This window comes from Stegodyphus dumicola, chromosome X1 (genome assembly GCF_044657685.1).
Source record: "Stegodyphus dumicola isolate Sdum_Otavi_A_Nest chromosome X1, ASM4465768v1".
Classification (NCBI taxonomy): domain Eukaryota; kingdom Metazoa; phylum Arthropoda; class Arachnida; order Araneae; family Eresidae; genus Stegodyphus; species Stegodyphus dumicola.
The window spans coordinates 155883565-155906476 of NC_140780.1; the positions used below are offsets into that span (position 1 = coordinate 155883565).

General features: G+C 30.5%; 1 protein-coding gene across 22 annotated transcripts in view; it reads left to right on the forward strand.

Moving 5' to 3' along the window:
• The window catches only part of LOC118203271 (NADPH oxidase 4-like), a 365714-nt gene that overhangs the window by 317733 nt on the left and 25069 nt on the right, over positions 1–22912 (forward strand). For 11 of the 22 annotated variants that reach the window (XR_015038570.1, XR_015038576.1, XR_015038572.1 and 8 more), the window contains one exon: positions 16158–16258. The exons of 2 other annotated variants lie outside the window; for them this stretch is intronic. Coding sequence is in view for 9 of the 20 variants with exons in the window: in XM_085807822.1 (XP_085663948.1) it covers positions 16158–16258 (101 nt within the window). In the remaining 11 variants the exon portion in view is untranslated. Of the gene's footprint in view, positions 1–8971; positions 9075–16143; positions 16260–22912 lie in introns of those variants that run through there. 9 more of the 22 variants (XR_015038569.1, XR_015038571.1, XM_085807823.1 and 6 more) reach the window with 9 other exon arrangements.

Sequence of the window (22912 nt, forward strand, 5' to 3'; positions counted from 1 at the left end):
ATGTAAAAATGAGTTGTTTCCGTTACTGTTTCCCTGCTGAGCTGGCTACCAGTGGCCCAGCGATAGTATGCTGAACTATGGTATTTCGATTCGGCTAACGAGCTGCTCTGCATGAGATTTTTCGTGATTTTGCTGAGGTATTATGTGGATATGAGCCAATTCCCGAGAAAGTACTCCACAAAGGTATCCCTTCCCTTAAGCAAATAATCCTAGTGTGCTTTGGTATAATTCAATAAATCTAAACCCTACAGAGTATTATGTAGCCGACTTCTTCATAACTAACAAATCGACATCCATTTGACTGCACGCTGTACATGAACATTTTTATAGCACTTTAAGAATAAACTGAAACAAAACAAGGTATTGTTTTCATTAAAAGACTCTCAGATTAACAAACGCGAAGGAAATAGAAGTACAGTGGTGGCCAAAATTGTGGACACTTTTGGAAATTTTTATGTTTTTGAACTTTGCATGGTTATAGAAAACGTTACGTTTCACAAAATGCAAACTTGTATATATCATTTTAAAGAGAATTTATTACTGAATTCAATACAAAACACAAAATTCAATTATTTGCAATACAAAAAATTTAAACGATAATAGTTATCGATATACATTAGATAGTGATGATTGCAGTGAGTTATCAGTACTTAGTAGGGTACCCTTTATTTTTTATTACAGCTTCACATCGACGTGTCATTGAGCTGACAAGAGTTTTAAGCTCTTCTTTCGTTATTACATGATGCCAGGAAACAATTATAGTCTCAATTAGTTCTCTTTTATTTGATGGGCGCCTCATTCGGACAAGAGTTTTCAAACGGTGCCACAAATTTTCGATAGGAATGAGATCAGGACTATTTCCTGGCCATGACAACAATTTAATGCTCTTTGTACGAAACCACTCTTTCGATATTTTGGCCGTGTGGCAAGGAGCAGATTCCTGCTGAAAAATAAACGAAGCATTGTTGGGAAAGAGATCTCTGATGGAAGGTAGAAGTTTTGGTTCTAGAATAGTGTCAATGTATTTTCTGGCATTCAGTGTCCCATCGATGACATGAAGGCGACCAATACCATCTGCTGACATGCATGACCAAATCATAACACTAACTGGGTTCTTCACAGTTGCTTGAATGCAGTCAGGATGTAGCTCTTCTTCTATTCTACGTCTTACATATTTTCGCCCATCACTACCGAATAACGATATCTTAGTTTCATCACTCCATATAACTTGTGACCACTGATCATCTGTCCAATTAATGTGTTCCTTTGCCCACTGCAGTCTTTTTTTTTTTTTTTTTTTTTCGTTGCTGAAAATTAAGATAAGGCTTTTCTCCTGGAACTCTACCTCTCAGTCCAACATCTGTTAATCTTCTCCTGATTGTTCTTGAACTGACAGAAACACCAGCATCATTCAGATCACTTCTGATGGCCGCTGATGACATTTTTCTATCCTGGAGACATAGTCTTTTATTCTTCTGTCATCAATAGATGTGGTGCACATTTTTCGGCCTTTTCCTTCTTTGTTTTTTATTGAATTTGTCTCCTGATATCGTAAACAAAACTTTCGGACTCCAGATGTAGTCACTGAACCATCCACCTGTCTTGCAATTTCAGCATAGGAAAGACCACTTTCTCGTAACACAATAATATCACATCTCTTTCTAGGTGTCCAATCTACTCTTTTATTTGATGTCATTGCTTCTTGGCTAAATATTAAAAATTTTTACAAAAATTCCTACTTGTAATTGCAGTGTATAAGAAACAGGTCCTCCTTCTACAGAAGAAAGCAAAATAATGAATTGTTTCAAGTGTAAACATGATGTCAGCCTCTACTGGCGGTTACTAACATTTGATTGGTTCTCAGAACAAGAACAGTGATTGGCCAGGAAAGCTAGACATTACAACCCACTTCATAACTGTGTTTTTTATTTATATTAAAGTACATATCACTTTTTTGTATTGCAAATAATTGAATTTTGTGTTTTGTATTGAATTCAGTAATAAATTCTCTTTGAAATGATATATACAAGTTTGCATTTTGCGAAACGTAACATTTTCTATAAGCATACAAAGTTCAAAAACATAAAAATTTCCAAAAGTGTCCACAATTTTGGCCACCACTGTATGTGTGGGATTATGGCAAGGCTTCGAGGGCTATCTACCTAAGGGAAGGGATGCCTTCGTGGAGGACTTTCTAAGGGAAACTGGCTCATATACACGTTACACATGGGGAAAACCACAAAAACACCCATGCAGCCAGCCCGTTCGCGGGATTCGAACCTCGGACCGAACTACCAGTGTTCAGCGACTTTACCGCTCGGCCGCTGGTGGGCCGCGAAGGAAATAACTTGTTAATTAGTTAAGCAATTTTATATAGGTAACCTCATGCAGTTACTTAACTTCCTTTTTCCTAATATTTTTAGACTATATTTTTCATGAAAAATTAGCAGTAAAGCTTTATAAAAATATTAATTTATTAATGCACTTGGTTATTAAACTATGCTAGTTTAAAATTCTATTAAGTGTTATAAGTTGCATTAATTTTGTGTATTTAAGTTTCCTTCTTAATTTTTCAGCAAAAATTTGTAAGTTAATAAAAAATATGAAATATGAAAGTGAAAATTATCCTTCTTCCTATTTTGCGCTCATATATCGTTATGCAGATATCCAATTACAACTTTAAAAGCCTGATAAACACATGTCTCCAGTATTATCGCCGTGCGATGATATGTAAGTGCTTTCTTTTTTACCACGATATTTTCGACGACAAAGTTTTTAAACCGCTTTTATTTTTCAACGACGATATTTTGTACTGTGATGTTTTCTCTGTGCTCTTTTTTTCCTCCCACGATGTTTTCGGCTTGCATTGTTTTATCCGCGACGTTCTCGGTATCTAATATCCAAAAGGTACTGTAACCTGTACCTTTTGGAATTTAGATTCGTTTGATAAGATTTTTACTCTTTAAATGTCTTATTTTATGCGCATAAGAATATTGTTTGTCACATTCACAATTATATTTTGCGTTATTAATTTTCGATATACAAATTTTACATATAATGTGATATTCAAATTTTCCGTGACAGAGTTGAGCATAGAATTCGTTTAATGATTTTTCAACTTTACAAGGAGAACATATTTTTGGATCTCAATTTATTACTACGTATTTTTTAAAGCCTTTCGGCTAAAAGGAAATTATTAAAGAGTTTTTCCAAGATTTTTTGGGGGTCGCATTTTTTCTAAAACTAGTAATATTTATATTATTAGAGATACTATAATAATCACAAGTTTTTTTTTAAATCAAATATATAATATTTAATGATCCTTTATGAAATATAAAATCTAGTAATTTAGTTAGAATTTCATCAGCTTTAATTGGGAATTCAATGTTATTTTTTTTTAAATTTATCAATATAATGATTTCTATACCTTTGTTTTAAAATTTCTAAATTTGGAATATAATATACTTCTGAATCGATTTCTAGAACTTTAAATCCTACTTATTTTTATATATCTTCAAGTGTTCTGCTATTTCATTTACACTATCAGAGACATCTGAGATTTCATTATCTTCTGAGATCTCTAAAGTTCCCTGAAAAGAATACACATTCACTTATTAAGTTATTATTAAGTGTGAATTAATCATTTTGTTGTTCGTTTTTTCGCATTTACCAGGGTATTTTTCTTACTCCTGTAGCAATATCAAAAATTTAGTTCTGAGTTTGGTGCCTTAATTTATGATGAAAGCTTACTCTTAAATTATCTACGGATGCTACGGACGGTTAATATAATTTACAAATTTAAAATAATCTATTATACAACCTGTTTCTCTGTTTTTATTGTTTGTAATTACTAGAAAAGCTTCAAAATGTCGATTTCATTCTTTGTTAGTAAAATCAATGTAATATTTCTCAGCAGATTTTGGTATTCCATTCACCGTAAACCAACATTCTGTCATATCTAAATTATCAAATATCAGGTTATTTTTATTAAAATTATCAGTTCTTCCAGAATGTTGAGGAATAACAAAAAATCTTAAAATTTCATCAGATGTTGTGGGTATTAGATATGCTACGCTAATATCATTTTCAGTTCTATTTGTTTTAAAAATTTCATACTGTTTTCAATAGATATCTATAACTTTATCAGATAAAAGTAATTCTTTATACAAAATATCTGTACCATTTTAAAAATTGTGTTAAAATAATGATAAACCTTCAATTTCTATTTTGTAATCAGGATTTGCAACATCTCTATACAACGCATTTTCATTTTCTTTTTTTCTTTTTTGAATTTTATTTTTATTTCAAAACCGATAAGTGGTTTTTGTTAAGAAAATCAAAAATTTGATTTATAGGTGTCCATCTTGTAATTGTTTGACTTTTTCTTTGTTTGTCATTTACAACTTTTATCAATCCTTCATTGTAGTCTTTATTTTATACTAGCAGCTCCGCTGCCAGCCTTCGTCTGGCTTTTAAATGTAACGGAAAAATGGCTGAAGGGAACACCAAACGTTAAATTTAAAAACTGCGCAGAATTTTACTCTACAGAACAACTTCATAAAAAAATGTTATTACGTATAACAAAATTACAATGAAATAAGCAATATCCTTTAATACAAATATTAATTATCCTAATAAATAAATTAACCAACTTACCTTTGCAAAATCATAAGAACTCAAATGATATAAAGGAGGTTAAGAACTTTGTTTCCTAAAAAAATCACTCAAAATTTTTCACTATCTTAAAAACAGTGAAATGAGCAATAAATAACATAAAAGAATACAAAAAACAAAAAAATTCTGAAAAGCAAAGTATAATTAATGATATTTTATCTTATATTTTCAAGAGAAAAAAATTACAATGAAATAAAGCTATATCCTTTAATACAAATAATAATTATGCTAATAAAAAAATTAACCAACTTTCCGTTGAAGAAAAAAAAATCATGCAAAACTTTTCAATTTCTTTCAAACAGTGAAATAAGTAAAAAATAACATGAAATCAACTCAAAAAACATAAAATTCCGCGCAGAATTTTACTCTGCAGAAGAACTTTATCAAAAAAAAATCAATAAAAATGTATTATATATATGTATATATATAAATGACAATGAAATATGCCAATCTCTTGAAAACAGTGACATAAGAAATACGATGAAAAATTGCCAAACCTATATTTCTGAGAGAATGAAAGTATTCAAAATGATGCGATTTCATTAAAAATCTATCAACAACAATAAGACAGGAAAACTGTTGCCAAACTCACATTTTTAAAGATGAGAGATGTGAGAAGTGTACTCGGAAGCTTCATTTAAAAAAATTTTTAAAAATACAAAATATTATCATTTTTCCAAAATTCTTTTTGTAAACGGAGTCGCAAGGATGAATGTTTAACGTGTCCAAAAATCAAAGAAAAATAAACTGGAAAAGGTGTTAAGCTCCCTTTGTTAAATAAATTCGTATTTAATCGATTTATTGAAACACGAAATTTATTTTAAGTTCGTAAAATAGCTAAGTACCTACGTTTCATAACGATGTGAAAATGGAGTGTGTAGAATAAAATCTCGCTTTCCTATAGCCCATTATGTCTCAAAATGACGCGATTTCGTCGCAAAACATTGTAGATTTGCGCGCCTCCAACCTGCACGCAACCAAGAGGTGACTGTTAAAACTGGAAAATAGACAGAGTCTTGCTAAGGGTTTAAGTCCCTTTTTATTCAACTTAAGAAATTACAATTGCGTGCTCTTGACGCTCACAAACTACGCCGACCCGGCGGTAAAATAAAAATAAGAACCTGAAAAGAAATAATAACAAGACTCTAACCACGAGGCTCTCTAAACGTAACTAACCTCACCCCGTTTTACAATACCGCTGCTAATTCAGCAAACTTTGAATATCACGTTGAACGATTAACAATTCTCCGAGGCAAGCACACAGGCCGAAACGCGGGGTTCTTCAATTTCTGGCTAACTACCTCCGCGCTCGTGAAGTTAGAACAGCACACTTCAAACTCGTTTCCTTTCTATTTAACAGAATATTTCCGCTGATAATTTGAATCCTTGCGCAGTCTACTAAAATTTACATACTCTGGCATTGGCAGTTCCAGGGGAAAGTAAGGCTTGACAGGAAAGATAGTTTAAACTTAAAATAAATGTTAGTTAAAATAAATATAAACCCTACAACATAAACTAAAAAAATTTCGAATTCGAATTTCGAAAAAATCGCTTCGAGGTGCACTGGCTCTTGTCTAGATGCACCTATGTACCAAATTCCGTAGCCGTGGGTCTATTTAGCTTACGCGCAGCGTGAACAAAAGACACACACACACACAGACTCTTTGTTTTATTATATGTAGAGAAGAAGAGATAACTTTCAGATTTTAAACTGTTTCCGTTAGGTGTTTGTTCTATTATCCTGAATCTTATATTTTATTCTATCAGCACATTTATTCGTATCAGAAAAACAAAACATACCAGTTCGCTGTATTGTTGCATAATCAGGTGTATATTCTCCGAGTCTTATACCATATTGTATGATACGGAAATATTCATTAGCATATCGAATTACTGTTTTACCTGTCACAGGCTTCTTACTTTTAAACGGATTTAATCCACAAATTCGTGAAACATTTTCATTGCCTATAGAATTTTCCATTTTATTTGAAGATAAGAATCTGAAAGTAATATTTGCGCGTCTTTGTTACCGATACGAAATTCATACTTATTAGCACTATTATACTCTATATTTGTTAACTTAAATTCTATCAATTCCTTACTCTCTATATCTTTATCGAAACGATAAAAAGTATCTGTTAGATCACAAATTTTTTTCATTTTTTAGGACTGAAATCCTTCGAAATCATTTTTAATCCTGATTTTACTTTTGTTTTAGAGAATATTTTATTTATTTATTTATTTATTTATTTATTTATTATTATTATTATTATTATTATTATTATTTTCGTATCTCAGAAGGTTCACGTTTTTCAAGGATTTTTTTACGCCTTCCATGTAATTTATATTCGTTTATTTATTAGGGTATAAATCTCTTCATCAATTAAAAATTAATTATTATAAATCTCTTCATCAAGTAATTTTCGCATTCATCAATGATAATAAACTTATATTTAACTTTTCTTTTAAGTAAATTTAATAATCTCTCATCTTCATCTTTGCTATACATTTCAGTTTTTTGTATACCCTTGCCAGATCTTTTTTACTTTATGAAAGATTGTTTTATCAAATTTTTCTACAATCTTGATACCAGGTGAATGAGTCATTCAATAACGTGTATAACTGTATGAATACATGTTGTTGAACGGTTATTGATTTGTATGCCTTCAGTTATATCGGAACAAATAAATATCATAAGATTTATATTCTAAGTTGCCTAAATCTTGACTTACTTGATATTTTTCTTCATATATTTTTAGTTCAAATCCGAAAACTTTATGGAGATTACCTTCGGTTAAATCAATTTTATAATTTTCTTCTAGTTGGATACTAAATTTCTTTTCTTCTATTTCACCAATTTGAATAGGGGAGATAAATTCGTTAAATTCTCGTGATAGATTAAATATACGAAATAAAGAAAATCTCTTATATAAACTTTATATAAGAAATTTTCTTTATCTTGTATATTTAATCTTTCTAACCTAAAAAAGCATTAGAAATAACTAATTCCTTCCATGCTTTTCCATTTTAATATGAAAATTCATTGTTTTCATAAAGATCTCATATATTATCACATGATACTTCCATACGAAATTCTTGTAAAGCAATTTTTGTAAAACGAAGCGGTATTGGAAATTCCGCAATACTTTTTTCTGTTTTTTCTCTTGCTCGTAATATTAATGTATTCATTTATTAAGGACAAATTCTTCGTTATACTCGCTAGGATAGTCTATAAAAGAAGCGAGTACTTTTTTGGTGAAATACCTATATTTCTTTCAGAAATATATCTCATTAAACGTAAACCCCATTTTGCAGAAATAGGTTATAGAAAAAAGCATCATTATAGGCTACAAATGCTTTTTTATTAGATGAATTAAGAAATCCCCAAATATTACCAGGAATAAACTTTTTTTTAGTTTAATTTTATCTAATTTACATTCACTAAAAGGTTCAAAATATTCTGTGAAATTATATTTAGGATCATTATAATAACAAGCCCGGTGAATTCCAGGGTCTGTAGATGCAGCTAAATTAATAATTCCATTTTCAAATTTTTTAATCTTTTTAGATGATAAATCTAAAAAGATTAAAAAATTAAAATCAATAACATTCAATTAAATTATTAAAAAATCAATAACCGTAAAAATACCCCTAAATCCCTTTTCATTTTTTTATAATGATTTGATCTGATATTCCTACGGTTGTGTCGCTTGTTACAGGTTTTTTTTCTTTTTTTTTTCTTTGGACAGACCTTTTCCTAAAAGATTTTGAGCCCCATAAGAACGTATTCCACTTGCTGCTCCTAATCATTAGTGATGCTAAAACATGCAATAAAAGAGGTAGAGAACCTCAAAGTATCTCTGGTTGTTCTTTATTAAAATTGTCTAAGATTTTGAAAAAGTTTTGGATTTTCTTTCAAATATGATTTTTTATATTTGAATATGAAAGGTTTCCAGATTCAAATGTCCATTTTTTTTTTAATATGTGAAGTATTTGTAGTATTTTTGTTTTTAAATATATAATAAGTTGATGAAAAATTTCTTGTTTAATTTGATTTAAAGTATCTTTAAATAATGCCCCATTATGTTTCGTCTTTCGTAATAGAGTTTGACTTATAGTAAATCTTTTTCCTTTATTAATTTGATTAATTTATGTTTTTGTTAATTTCATATCATAATTTGGAGTTTTATCGTTTGTAGCGTTATTTCTTCTTCATCCTTAATAGTTGATTTTAATTTACTAATCTGACCATTACTCAAATAAACTTTCATTTTTATACAATTACTCATTTTTTTAGGATGGAAAAACCTTAGAAATGCATTTGATTACAGTATTGTTTTACATCTTCTTCAGTCATAATTCCATTTTTCAGTAGCATGTTTAACAATAAAACTACTTGAGTGAGTATTTTTTTATTTATTTCCTTTGCATTTTTTCCGTTAATGCATGCAATTCATCCATCATTTTATCCGTCTTTTTTTTTTTTTTTTTTTCTTTCATCTGAAAAATATTGTTTAATTGTTTTTTAGGTACAAATTAAAGTGGTTAAAAAAGTGTTGGTTTATTCGATTTTTTTCCTTGATGTTCTGCTCTTTTTCTTTATTCTTGTAAGAGCAGATCCAGATGCACTTAATTGTGTTATAATTTCTTTTTTCATCATTTCTGCTTTTTTTATGACATCCTGAAAAGTTTCCAGATCTTAATTCAAAAATTAACTTGTCAATTTAAATCCTTTATCTTTAATAAGTTTTTATCTATACCTTCATCAATAAAATTCATCAATTCATTTACTTTAAGTTTAGTCTGAGAACCTATTGCAGATTTTTCTCGAAATATTTTTTCTGTTTCATAAAAATTCCTCGTGGCAAGGAGCGCTAGTTTACGCCTGGCGTTGGCAACAGCCTTGAGCACCTTTCAGGTGACAGTATGATTTAGCTCAGTTCTAAATTCAGACTCTAAATTTTAGAGCGTCGCCATGCAGCACCTTCTCCGGGTCCTTTGGTACGCCAGTCAGCGACGCTAACCACTATACCGGTTAGGCGACTCAATTTCTTAGTACCATGTTTATGAAATTTCTCTAAAGTTTTTAAATAACAAATTTTTCTTTTAATTGTTCTACATTGTTTTTTCTTACGTGTTTTGTTAATTTTGTTTTTTCAATCATATCTCTTATTTACTTTTTAAGTCTTTTCTTCTCCTTCTTTTCCTAATTTATTAAGGTTAAATCTTTCGGTTTAATTAAAATTTTACTGTCTGTAAATTCATTTTATGGTCAGTAAAATTATAATTAATATACTAAATAAACTGAATTATTTATTAATGTTTAATTCTAGAATTAATTACTGCTTATCTATTAACCTTGTTACTTATTTATTAAATTTAAATTAATTAATTATTGATTATTACCTAAATTTCACTTTAATAGATAGAGAAATATCATCCTGTAATATTACACGATAGTGAAGATGATGATTTTACAGACACAGATCAACTTCCTTTTTTTACTAATTCACGCCTTTAGACTTGTAATTGTTGTAGATTCAGATTCAAGTAAAACGACTCCTGTAATAATATTAATTAAATATTATTTACATTTTTATGCATTGTCTGTATGTGCAAAACATACTAACGAATCTAAATATTCTAAACTACAGGAAAATATACCCTCTTTGAAGATACTGAAAGAAAAGATATTCTCGAAATAATTAAATCTATGAAACTAAACAAAAATATTAAAAAAGATTTACATTAGACTGCCATGAAAGATATGAAAATGAAGTATTAGTTACTTCATTTTTATATTTTTCACTGTAGATTTAAATGGCGTGGTGTTGGTGTATTTAATTATGGCAAACCACACGAGGGCTATTTGCCTAAGGGGAGGGATGCCTTTCGTGGAGGACTTTCTAAGGGAAACTGGCTCGTATACACGTTACACACGGGGAAAGCCACGAAAACGCCCATGCAGCCAGCCTGTTCGCGGGATTCGAACCTCGGACCGAACTACCAGTGTTCAGCGACTTTACCGCTCGGCCGCTGGTGGGCGTAGATTTAAATGAATTTATTACTATTGATATAAAATTCCAACAGATATGTTTATTAGAGGAAAAAAGAAAAATCCATCTATTATTTATGTAACATAAGTTTATTTTAAAAATTCCTATAAAACTAAATAGTACCTATAAAACTAAATATTTTATAGTATTTAATACTAATTTTGATGAAATGTACAGAATTAGAAGATAAATTTTTCAAAATGGACACGATTTTTTAATGTCAGATTTTTTCTAATCTGAAAAATGAAATGCAGAAGGAATTCTGAACCTATATAAATAACAGAAGAATATTTAGAAAAAAGACTGTATGTTTACAGAAAGAGTTTTAATATGTATCAAAAGATAAGCATTTCCTTATCAGTAAGTAAGGTTATTCTGAGTGCTACAGGCTTATCAGCTATTACGTTCATTTCGCTAGCAGCAATGAGTTAAGTGCAGGAATGGTAGAAGTAATCGAAAAACCGCTACCACCGAAAAAAAAAAAAAAAAAAAAAAAAGAGTATAAGCAATTTTAATAATTTTTATAATAAAGACACTAAATTTATTAAGGCTAAATCGATTTCTGAAGGAAAAAAAAATGTTCTGATCTGAAAAATAATTTAAAATTTAATGATGTTGAAAAATATGTGAAACAAATGCAATTGAATGGGTATAAATATTATTCTTAATAAATGATTTGTGAGGAACTATTAACATTTTTAAAGAAATTAATGGAGGAGGTATAATGGGTTTAATTATGTGAGGTGATATTTTAGGATGGATACAAAATAAAATAAATGCTCAGGGGAAATGCATTACCACGATATCAATATTTTGGTCCATTTACAAAACTAGAGAAAAGATTCGCAAGGGAAGATCCTGGAATAAATAGAGTTGATAAAGCTTGCAAAGAACATGATATAAAAATATAGTATCTCCAGATAGGGAAAGACGTGGGATAGATACCTGCTTACTCCTGTTAGATATGAACAAGACTCATCTTCCTTAGCTTGTCACCTGTAGAAAATGTAGCTGAGACTTTTCTTTGAAATTTATTTTTCACTTTTAACTCTTTGACTGGCGGTGAGACGTCAAGTGTCCCACCTTTTTTATCAGTTTTTATCTCCCATATGAAAGCTGCAAAATTCCATTTAAAATACAAACAATTATGCCATATAGTTTTCTAAATGTATAACAGATGGCAGCAATAGTATTCATTCTTGGAAATAATGTAGAAAAATTTCTTTGCAGGTCTAATTTTGAAGCAGTTTCTTTCTTAATTTCTTATGCAATTTAAATCGTCTGAAAACCAACTTTTGATGTTGGAATGAATATTTTTATCTGTAGGTTTCCTTTTCTAAAAAAATATTATTTGAATTCATATACGAGTATATTAATTAAAAATGGTTAAAATAAAGAGGGACAAATACTTCGGTATTTGTCCCTCTTTATTTTAACCCTTTTTGAACGGTGCTGCTACTGGGTGGCAGCACCGTTCAAATTTTTTATAATTCAAGTATCATGTTCATTTCATGTATAAATAATGCAAATTTATATTTTTTAATAAATTGCAATAATGTTAAATCTTGAAAAAGATTTAGTACTTTTTCTGAAAGAAATGAAAATATAACCTTATGACATGAAATGTCATCACCATAGAAAAATATCCTAAGAAGAAAGAGAGGGTGAAATGTGAATAATCATGATGACCTTCTAAATATCCTTCTTTTCAAACCTGTAGCAAATAAAGTATCGGAGCAAAAATCTTCTCTGTTTCAAATCTATTATGAAATTATTAAAAAATATCTAAAAAGTCGTACAAGGGGCGAGGTTTTTTAAATTATGTAATTTTTTTAAAAGATATTTTTTATTTTGCGAATATGATCAATATTTTCTAGATAATTATTCAAAAACGTTTTTTATATCCTGCATTTACATAAGCTTTATATAAGCATGTTTGGAGAAATTACACTCAAGCAAAGATGCCATTTTACTGCTCTAGATGCGCGGTTCGACAAGCGGTATCCCACCGCATTATGAATTACATTAAAGATTTACTTTTTTTTTTTTTTTTTCCGTGAAATAACATTTTATTAGGGGCTAATTTTCTATGCGTAAAGTTATTTTTTCCAAAAAAGATTTTTTTATGCACCGAACCTCAAAGGGCTAAGCATGAGTACTTTTTATAAATTATTTTTATACGTTTACGTATCGTTTTCTTCTAATCCAGTTTTAAAAATTAGTATTTCTGATACAATTTAAAAAATTAGTATTAGTATTTTACTAAAACGTTTTCTGGAAAATATTCAATCAATAAATCATGCATCTCAAATACCTCTACTACTAATGACATACTTTACCTTCGAATTATTAATTAATTTTATGTAGAAAAAAATATTCAAAAATGATTAGCGAAGTTGTACTATACAAAGGTTTTTAAAACATAATTAGTCAGCAGTATTTGTTTGTATAACATTAGAGCAATTTATGCAATTAGTAACTTCACTAAAAGTATAACACATTTATTGTTTTGGTATATTTACAAAACGAAACTTCATATATTTCTAAAAGGCAATTAGATATGTTAAATATTAAATAAAACTCATTAATCTGCTTCTAACTTATCCTTTTTTTTCTGTTGTTACGGATTTTGTATTTAATTTGCTATTTTTAGTAGAATTGTGATTAAAATTGTTTTATTTCGCCGTGCAATGCAGCGCGTGACGAATACCAGAATGTTCTCGTGCATGATTAAAAAGCTTATAAAAGCCGGGGCAAAACATCTCAGTTCAGTTGTTTACTAAGTTTTTGTTGTTGATTGTAGCGAATTCGCGCTGAGATCGGATTAGCTACGCTTTGGATTAAGCTTTAACGTTTTAGTAGTTTAAAATATAACTACTGTGTGATATTGTGATGTTGTAGGAATATCTGTGAGGAAGAATTTCAGCATTTTGTTTTATTTTTTGTGATAAGAATAAATTTTATTGACCTATTTAATCGGACTTGTGCATTTAATTAATTACGAACCCGATGCATGCAACACTATAATTCATAATAACATACGGTTGCAAAATGCATTAAATATCTATGTACTGAAAACGCTTTGGTTCATAAAAAGAAGAGTACAACATTAAACTAATTTTATTAGTTAATCAGATGATTTCTTTAGCTTCCTCATCTTTAACGTAATCTTTTAGAAGGAAAAAATATAAGATATTCTATACTTTTTAAAAATTTCATTTATTGCAGAATTTTTAGCATTATTCCACAATGTGTGCTTATTTTAAATTATTATTATTATTATTTTAAACTAAATTAAATTTAATATTTTATTAGATAGTTTTCCTCAAGTTCGTTACCTTTAATGCTGTGTTTTAAGAAAAGAAATATGAAATATTCTACGCTTTTTAAAGCTTTCAATATTGCGGAATTTCCAGTAATAGTCTCTAAACTATGTTTCCCTAAAATAACAATAGTAATAAATTTTTCATTTTGCCTGGAAACCTGTCTGCAATTTGTAGAACTTTTTAACATTCAGGGGAAGAGAAATGAAATTTTCAGGTCTAGACATATAGCTTTACGGCAAATCACCCTATAGTTCTATTGAAATGAAAGCTGTGTAGCGTTGCATTTCACTTTTCGGGTTAAATATTTTAGCAATAAAGCTAGCTTTATGGGATGAAAATTATAATCAGAGCAATAGTAAATTATATTTTCTGCAGCTGTGATCAGGGGGTCATCCGCGGTATGTCGCAATCGAGGAAGAAAAGCCACTTAAGTTAGTCTCTTCTTTCCATAGTGAAAGTTTCATGACATTACAATCCTGTGCATCAGGTAGCATTTCCCGATTGCTCGCAGCAGAATCGCTGCAACGCTGAAGATAGCAACTTTTATTCTATACCGCGCGAACGGTGAAGTAATCAGGCTTTTCAACGTGTAAAACCTAATGTTGATTGAAATTGATCGCTGCTGTGTCTGGTATATAAGCCAGACATCATAAGCAAGCAGATGGTGCGATCGCTAGGGCAATTTATTTCAGAAGTCGACAAAATGTGTTATCAGAAGCGTAGTGTGTGGCATCGGTCGTTACGGCATTTTGGAAAACCGTCGCATTACGCTTAAAAAACTTTGCAGCCATTTACCTCGAAATATTCCGCTCTTGGATTCATGAAACTGTCACGCAGCACCTCCTTTTTCAGATATTTTGAGTAAGGTGAGTGCCAAATCAACCAACATCTGAATAGAAGCAAAACTCATGTGATATTTCTGAAGCGGTAGCAGGAGGATGGGAATGAATTTCTGGAATGGATCATCACTGGCTATTAAAGGTGTATTGCACACTTTAACCGGGGAAGCAAACAACTGTCAGTGCCTGGCCTCATAATGGAGCTTCGACAAAGATAAAATTCAAGCAGATTATGCTGGCGTGAAAAGTGATGTGCATGAAGTTCTGAGATAGACAAAGCATTTTATTCATCAAGTTTCTCAGAAATGTGAGCATGAACGTTGATCGCTACTGTGAAACATTGCGAAAACTGAGACGAACTTTTCAAAACAAACGATATTATGCTATCAGCGCCAGGATTTTCTTTTTGCACGATAAGGCTTGGTTTCATGTATAGCTCGTCGCCCAACAGATCTTTTGGGAGGAATTCGAACTTCCGCACAGTCCTGATCTCGCTGCGAATAGTTTGCATCTTTTCTTACACTTTAAGAAATTCCCTTTTATAAACATTTTCAAAGCGACGCAGAGAGTGCATAACTACGATCACCCATTGGTTCTGATTACAAGCGGCGACGTTCTACAACCCAAGGCTACAAAAATTGGCCCCTACAACGTGACAAATGTCTTAATTCGGTTCGATAGACATTATTTGAAAAGTAACTGAACAGTTGCGATATATGTTGTTATTAATCTTTCCATAAAACATTGTTTACTTCCTACAGTGCCCCTACTAGCATCTTTAAATGCAAACAATATGCATGAGAAGTTGTCATCGGGATTTGTTTTTAGTTCCTCTTTACATGGAGTGTGTATTTTAGTTAACCGTCTGATAATATTCCCCAAAATGTATTTGCCTGTATATGTAGCTGATGTTTACATAACCTCCCTTTATAGTTAATGCTCTTTTTGCAGAACACATATTATTCATTTAACGAGTGTGACCTGCTTTCCTTAATGCAATATATAATTCTTTGCTATAGCAAATAATAAACTGGACAAAGAAAATTAATAATACATGTTTTCTTTGATATATTTAATATATTTTTGCAAGGTTTAAGAGCTTTTTCAATACATTCTATTTTCCCTAGTTTAGTTTTAAATATATTTTATTAGTTTATTCAATCATGTCATTTACTATGTTGTTTAATATTATGATTGAATAAGTTTTGTGATTTATGAAGTTATTTAAACTAAAATATATTTAATCAGTGTCTATTGTGCAGAATATTCTCCAGGATTCATTTCCTTTCCTGAAGCCGAGAATACAATTTGGCAGACCTCAGTGGGATGTCCTTTTTGAGCAATGGGCAAATACTTACAAAAAGTATGTATTTTATTAATTTATGTTTAATGCATGTTAATAATTATTATGTTGTATTTTTGTTAAAAAGGATTGAACTAATATATATCTACTACGTCAAATTTGAGGAAGTAATTTACATTGTATTAGATTTTGTTTCTGTATAAGCTCGGTAGTTATGAAGAAAATAATGCTGGATGTTATCTTCATAAAATGCAATAATATGGAAGTAAAACAGGGAATCTTTTATACATTTCTGCAGACTCATTAAAAATGTTTTCATCAATTTAGCAATAGGAATTATTTAAATGTTTTAATATTTACTGCAATAAATTTTGCTTTCAGCGATTTGTATTGTTCTGTATTGCATGCTATGATATTTTGCACTAAGCATAAATTCTCTCGTTAGCAAAATATCTTCAGTATTTTGCTAGAAAAATGGCATTTGTATAAATGATAACTTTTAGCCGTTTAAGCGAGGTTGTATCTTGGCTTTTCTTAAAGGGCATGCACGAAATTTTAAAACAAAGCATGAAATTTAACACGAAAATTTAAAATCATCTAAATTAATGAAAAAGGCTTAACATTACATGTGTTAAGTGTCCAGTTATTATGTATTTGTATATTAACGCATTAATAAAATTATGAAGTATAAATGATAAACGTTTAAAACTCGTCAGTTCTTCTGATAATTATAAAATGTGTTGATATTTATAGACAAATTACTCTGAAGAATTAAATATTACTTAGTTTACACTATGCACTGAAATGTACAAATTATGCTGAAGAGTTAAATATTAATATAATTAAAATTATTTATTATCATGTAAAATTTTTTATTTTTATATAAAATCATTTATTATTATTCTATGGGCTAATAGTCAGAGATCCAGAAACAACATTTAGACCACATTCACTAGAATTAAAATTATTAAAATGGGAGTTCTGGCCTACTCTTTTAGTAGTAAATCCTCTATGAGGTCTTCATGAAATACAAACAATGCTTTAACTTTCAAAAGGAAGTGTTTTTGTTAGATCATGTATCATATGCACTGAATCTTTCTTGTAGCTACGTTACTCTGTAGAGCCATTAGGTTATATCGATGCAGGAAACTTGAAAAATGTGCAGTGTCCTTGTCGGAATTCAAACCCCGACCTCCCGATTACGCATCAAACGTGCTTGCTTGAACGTGCACGAAGGTACGCGGAAAAAGAAGGTAGAAGTTACCTTACATACTTCCCGTTTTAAAGGGCGACTGGGCGTGTGGAGATCCAATCGCCAAATCCTGCTAATGACGAATTATCGTCCACCACCTTTTTTTTTTTTTTTTTCTTTTTAGTTCAGGCGCCACTTGTAGAGTCATTCGGTTTTTTCGATGCCAGGAAATTGAAGAAATCTGCAATGCCGTCTCCGGGATTCGAATTCCGGACCTCCTGATTACGCGTCAGAAGTGCTATCTAGTTACACCGCAAAGAAACGTGGAAAGGAGAGAGAAAATGCCTTATAACTGTAGTAGAAATAATTCTTTATGCTGAAAGTAATTTATTCTGTTGATGGAACTGATGCTGTTATTGATAGAAAGAATGATGATGATTTTTCACTCATAATCACTCATTTCATCACGCATAGTCACTCACTCTCACTCATTTCTTTGAATATTACTGTTATTCATATATAATTGTAATTCATGTACAGATTTCTTTTAAAATTCCCAGGAAGAATGTAGAGCATAATGAACTCATTCTTAAGCTTTACTAAGCCAAATAATTTGCAGTATGGGCTGCCATTTAATTTATTTAGCAATAATTTGGAAAAATTAGAGTTATAAGAAGCAGATTCCTCACCATTCGAACGGGGCATAAATTTGAGCTTAGCAATTGAACCAAACCTTTCAGATATTTGATTGGGTGTCATTGATAATTTCAAAGTAGAGTCGTCTGACTTCATATTTATCTATACAGATTCTTTCTGCAGACAATTTTTCTCTTATGACTTGGCATTTTCCTATATTGCTTCAATATCATTTCTTTGCAAAGAAAGCAAATATTGAAATTTTCTCACTCTCTCGCACAATTTTCTGCCGTAAAATCTTGAAATGTATATCTGAGTGGAAAAATGTCGTTGAAGCACGTGTAGAAAAGGAACGCTTCTTATATCCAGACGAAGTTTTAATGAACCTATTTATGATACCTATAAAGGATCACAATCATCGCAGTTATCTTTAATGTCTTCAAAAAAACATAACTAACTCTTTTTTCATATCCTGCATTGTGTTAAAAAAGAAAAAGCAAATTTCATCTTAAGCAAAAGTTTCGTCTTATAGGTGCAGCTGTAGGTATCCTTGTCAGGACTATGTGTCCTATGCATACTCTTGGCAAACATATTGGTGACAGTATCAAGGTCCTGATCTCGAACAGTGAGCTGAATGCAGCTATGTTCTTGTGAGTGCTAGAAGAACTACAACGTAAGAAGGGTGTAAAATACCCTTTTATTTAAATCACTATTTACAGCAACTCCCAGCTCGGGAGTGATAACAAAAAAATAATGACCGCGCTTGGGTCTAAACTAAACAATCAAACAATTTAAAGTAAAGTTTAAGTAGAAATTTAAATAGTCGCTGTTCTCAGAGCTTAAACGCGAGATTTGCGTTATCTAAGGTGCATAGCAAGCCTTAGCTAAGTACTAGCGCACTTAAATCACTTCAATAAGTATTAGAGTAATAGCGCTAAGGCGTAAGAATTTAAATACTAACTAGTCTGGCGGACGTCCACCGAGCCGAAGTGGTCTGAGACTAAAAGCTCTCTCACACTTGACAAGTTTCTCACTAACCTTTAACCCTTAGCCTGTCGAGCGATTTTCTGCGAATCCCTTTAAAACTGTCGCTAGTTGTGGACCAAACTTCCCTTAAAATGTCGCGAAAATAACCCTAAACCTCTGAAAATTGTCAGGCAGTTCTTTTGTTATTTCCCATCCCTCCCAGAATTTTACTTCAATGATTCCGCTAAGTGAGATTGATTACTAGATATTGTCCCGTAGATGTCAGCTGTCAAGAGAATTGCAAAAGATTAGAATCTCCGTGATGACCGTCTCAATGCCGCAGGGTACAGCTGCGAAACTTAAAAGTTTACTTCCCTAAAACAATCTTATTTTCACATAAATTGATTTTAATATTTACCCGGTGAAATTTTTAATTATTACGCATTTTTAACCTAAGTGACCTAAATCTGTATGTCACTGTTATCACCTGAATTTCAATGCAGACTAATTAAACTGCTATCAATAAATTCTATTCTGACAAATATCTCTTTCATTCCGAGATATTGCTGAAACATTTCGAATTATTTCCGATTTTCTGTCTGTATTTTTGTCGTTAATTAAAAATCTTTAAAACTTTCATCATTTTCCTATATTCTTTATTTGCATGCAAATAATAATTATTTTAAATAATTTCTTTTTGCCCTAATTATTACGTAGTTTTAAGAGTAATAAACGGAACATTTGGGTGTTATTTAAGGGTGATAATATTAATATTAAATTTGCATTTTACTTTTTTTATATACATTCAACATATTCAGAAACGGAATTATAACCTGAAACTGTTTTCAGTGTATCATAAATTTATTGACTCAATTTAAAAATTCTTGCTTTCCTGTCCAAGAAACACTAGTAAACTTTATCTGAAATAGGAAAGATGAGACATATTAATAACAAACAAAGCAATTAATTTGGAAGCGAAATTTTCACAATCTAATTTTCGTTATATCTCATCTCGTTCATTTGCGCTTTTGCAGCTGAGGATGATGGTTCGGTAAAACCATCGAAACTAGTCCTGTGGAAATTTGAAAATATAACGCTGATTTTTGTTATTTGACTTATTGATATATATTTGTTCGGCGTGTAATTGTATCTTAAGGGGCCTCATACACCTTAAACCCCTTATGATCTTCGAATATGTGACTGTTTCAAGAATTGGGATACTTTATTTATTTTAAAAGCAATTACTTCCAACCTTTTACAGCTGACTACATAATATAGCTGCTTTGGGAACTAGTAACCAGAAAGTTTGTGTTGCCACAAATGTTTTTGTAATTTAATCAGCTTTATGACAAAAGTTTTCGTCATATTTCCACCTTGGGCGCATATTTTAAAAATGGCTAATGATACGTACTTGAAAGTTGATGGAATTCTTTATATGGGCACTATCTTCTAACTGAACCAAAAATATGATGAATATTTTAATATTAAAAATTTTTATGCACAAAAACATTACAGATTTTTTAAATAAAACACATTTTTTAAACTCAACTTCAAATAAAATAAAAATTTAACATGGAATTCTTAGAATTTTTGGTTCACAGTAGTTTCCAAGTGTTATAAAAGATACATATTAAATATGGAATAAAATTGTGCAAAATAATTTTTTAAACTGTGCGCGCAAGGTGGGAACATGACGAAAAAGGTTGTCACAAAGCGGAATAAATTATAAAAATATTTGTGGCAACACAAACTTTCTGATTACTATTTCAAAAGCAGCTGTATTACGTAGTCAGCTGTAAAAAGTTGGAAGTAATTGCTTTTAAAATAAATAAGTTATCCCAATTCTTGCAACAGTCACATATTCGAAGATCTTATGGGTTTTAAGGTGTATGAGTCCCCTTTTAATTAAATAAAGCAACAATGTTGTATCTCATTAGCTTACAATATAACTTGTTCAGTATGGTATTTTTTTAAAGAAAAAGCGTTGCTGTACATTTTGTAAAGTATAAATAAGCATTGCATTTAATAATTATAATAGTTATTAGTTATTTAATAATTAATCATAAGAATATGAATAATTAAATATTTTTTCGGAGATATATTATCCGGCGATATTTTTTTCTAGGGATCACAGCATACATTTTTGAAGCATTATGCTCTAAATAAATGTCTTGTTTTAACATAGCATTAATTATTGACACCAAATCTCCAACCAAAGGAAATACCTTACTAGGGAGGATATTTAAACAAAAATTGTTATTAGAATAAATATTTTCGTTATTTTAATACTACTGATAATATACAAACAGTTATTTAAATCCACTATAGTTGAGTGAATAAGATAGCTGGATGTTGATAGTTTGTTGTTGGCAACCGAACAGTTTAGCTGCTTGTTGTCTTTATGATTTTCCCCATGCATAACCTGAATTCAAGCCAATTTTATTAGAAATTACCCACGAAGGAGTTCTCTTAAAACAGATAACCCGTGACTTCTTAAAAACTGTAAAATATAATCTGTGCATATTTTCCGTTATACGATAACACGAACAAAATGATTTCCTATACAAAAACATATGATCAGCGCTGTTATTGGCCGCCGTTTAATTAAATGCATCCATCTTATTCCTTACAATTAATTTTCCTTCTTCATAGAAAGTTTTTTTTTCAGTAAAATGTACTATTTACAATGTGCCACTTTATTTTGCTCTTTTTATGCAAATATCCAAATTCAGATAGATATTGCGTAAGCCAACTAGTCTCCAAGCGGTAAGATAGCTGAGCACCGGTAAATTCTAGCGGTTGCATGGAAGGTTTAGGAGTTTTTCAGAAGTGCAATTGGGAATTAACAGTTTGTTTCTCTCAAAAAAATCTACCACGAAGACTTCCTTTCCCATATAGACAAAGAGGTCCTGTGTGCTTTATCATAATCCAAAATCTTAAGCGTAAAAACCTTTTATCATAGCCGATGATGACGATAAAATATTTTCTATCTGATGTGTTAAGTTAGCATAATTGTATGTTTCTAACGAAAACTGTTTGGCTCATGTTACCTTATAATGAAAAAAAGAATCAAATTGGTTTTTACCTTAAACAGTATTTTCATTATTAATTATATCACGAATTTTATCAATGGTATTCTTAGTATTAATTGCAGGCATGTATTCATAAATATACACACAATAAAAGCAAAATCGAAAAATTTACCACGAAGTAATATAAAAATGTAATGCAACACAAAAGAGTACAGTACTATTTCAAGTTGTTTTGTGTATATACAGAAGACATGTTTTCAGCATTCGTTCATCAGAGAAAAACTTTTCATATGAAGCTAATTTTTTTCAAATCTTTCACTATGCAAGTAATGCAAAAGCAGTATAAGAATTTCTTTTCTTAATATCCAACCGAAGAGCTGAGGGGACGTAAAATGATTAACATACAATGGGTGCCTGGAATTATTTTGCTTTACATGCAGTTTTTTTATATAGTATGTAAAACAAAATAAACTTTCACCCATTCCGGGATTTCAAGAACACAGAGAGAGAGATAAATATCTATAACACATTTTATTACTGTCTGACTGTTTGCTTCGAGAACAATAAGTGTTCCAACTCAAGCTTCTAGCTATTGAAATACGAACGCTTCTCAGAAGCCATTTGGACCGCATCTGCTTTGTTAAAGAAAACTTTTGGGGGTGAAATCACCTACTTCATCGGGTTTTTCAAACAAAGCATTCAGTGGTCCTGTTACTACCTGCTGACCTAGAGAAATTTCCCAGAAACTTTTGTTCGAAAAAAAAAAACGAGTTTTATATTTTTTTTAAGAATTTCCAGTCTGACAGCAAGATTTTGGTATTTTTCTTATGTAGATGAAAAAGAAACTAATTTGATTTTAATAAAGAAGAAAAAATTAATAAGCTTATT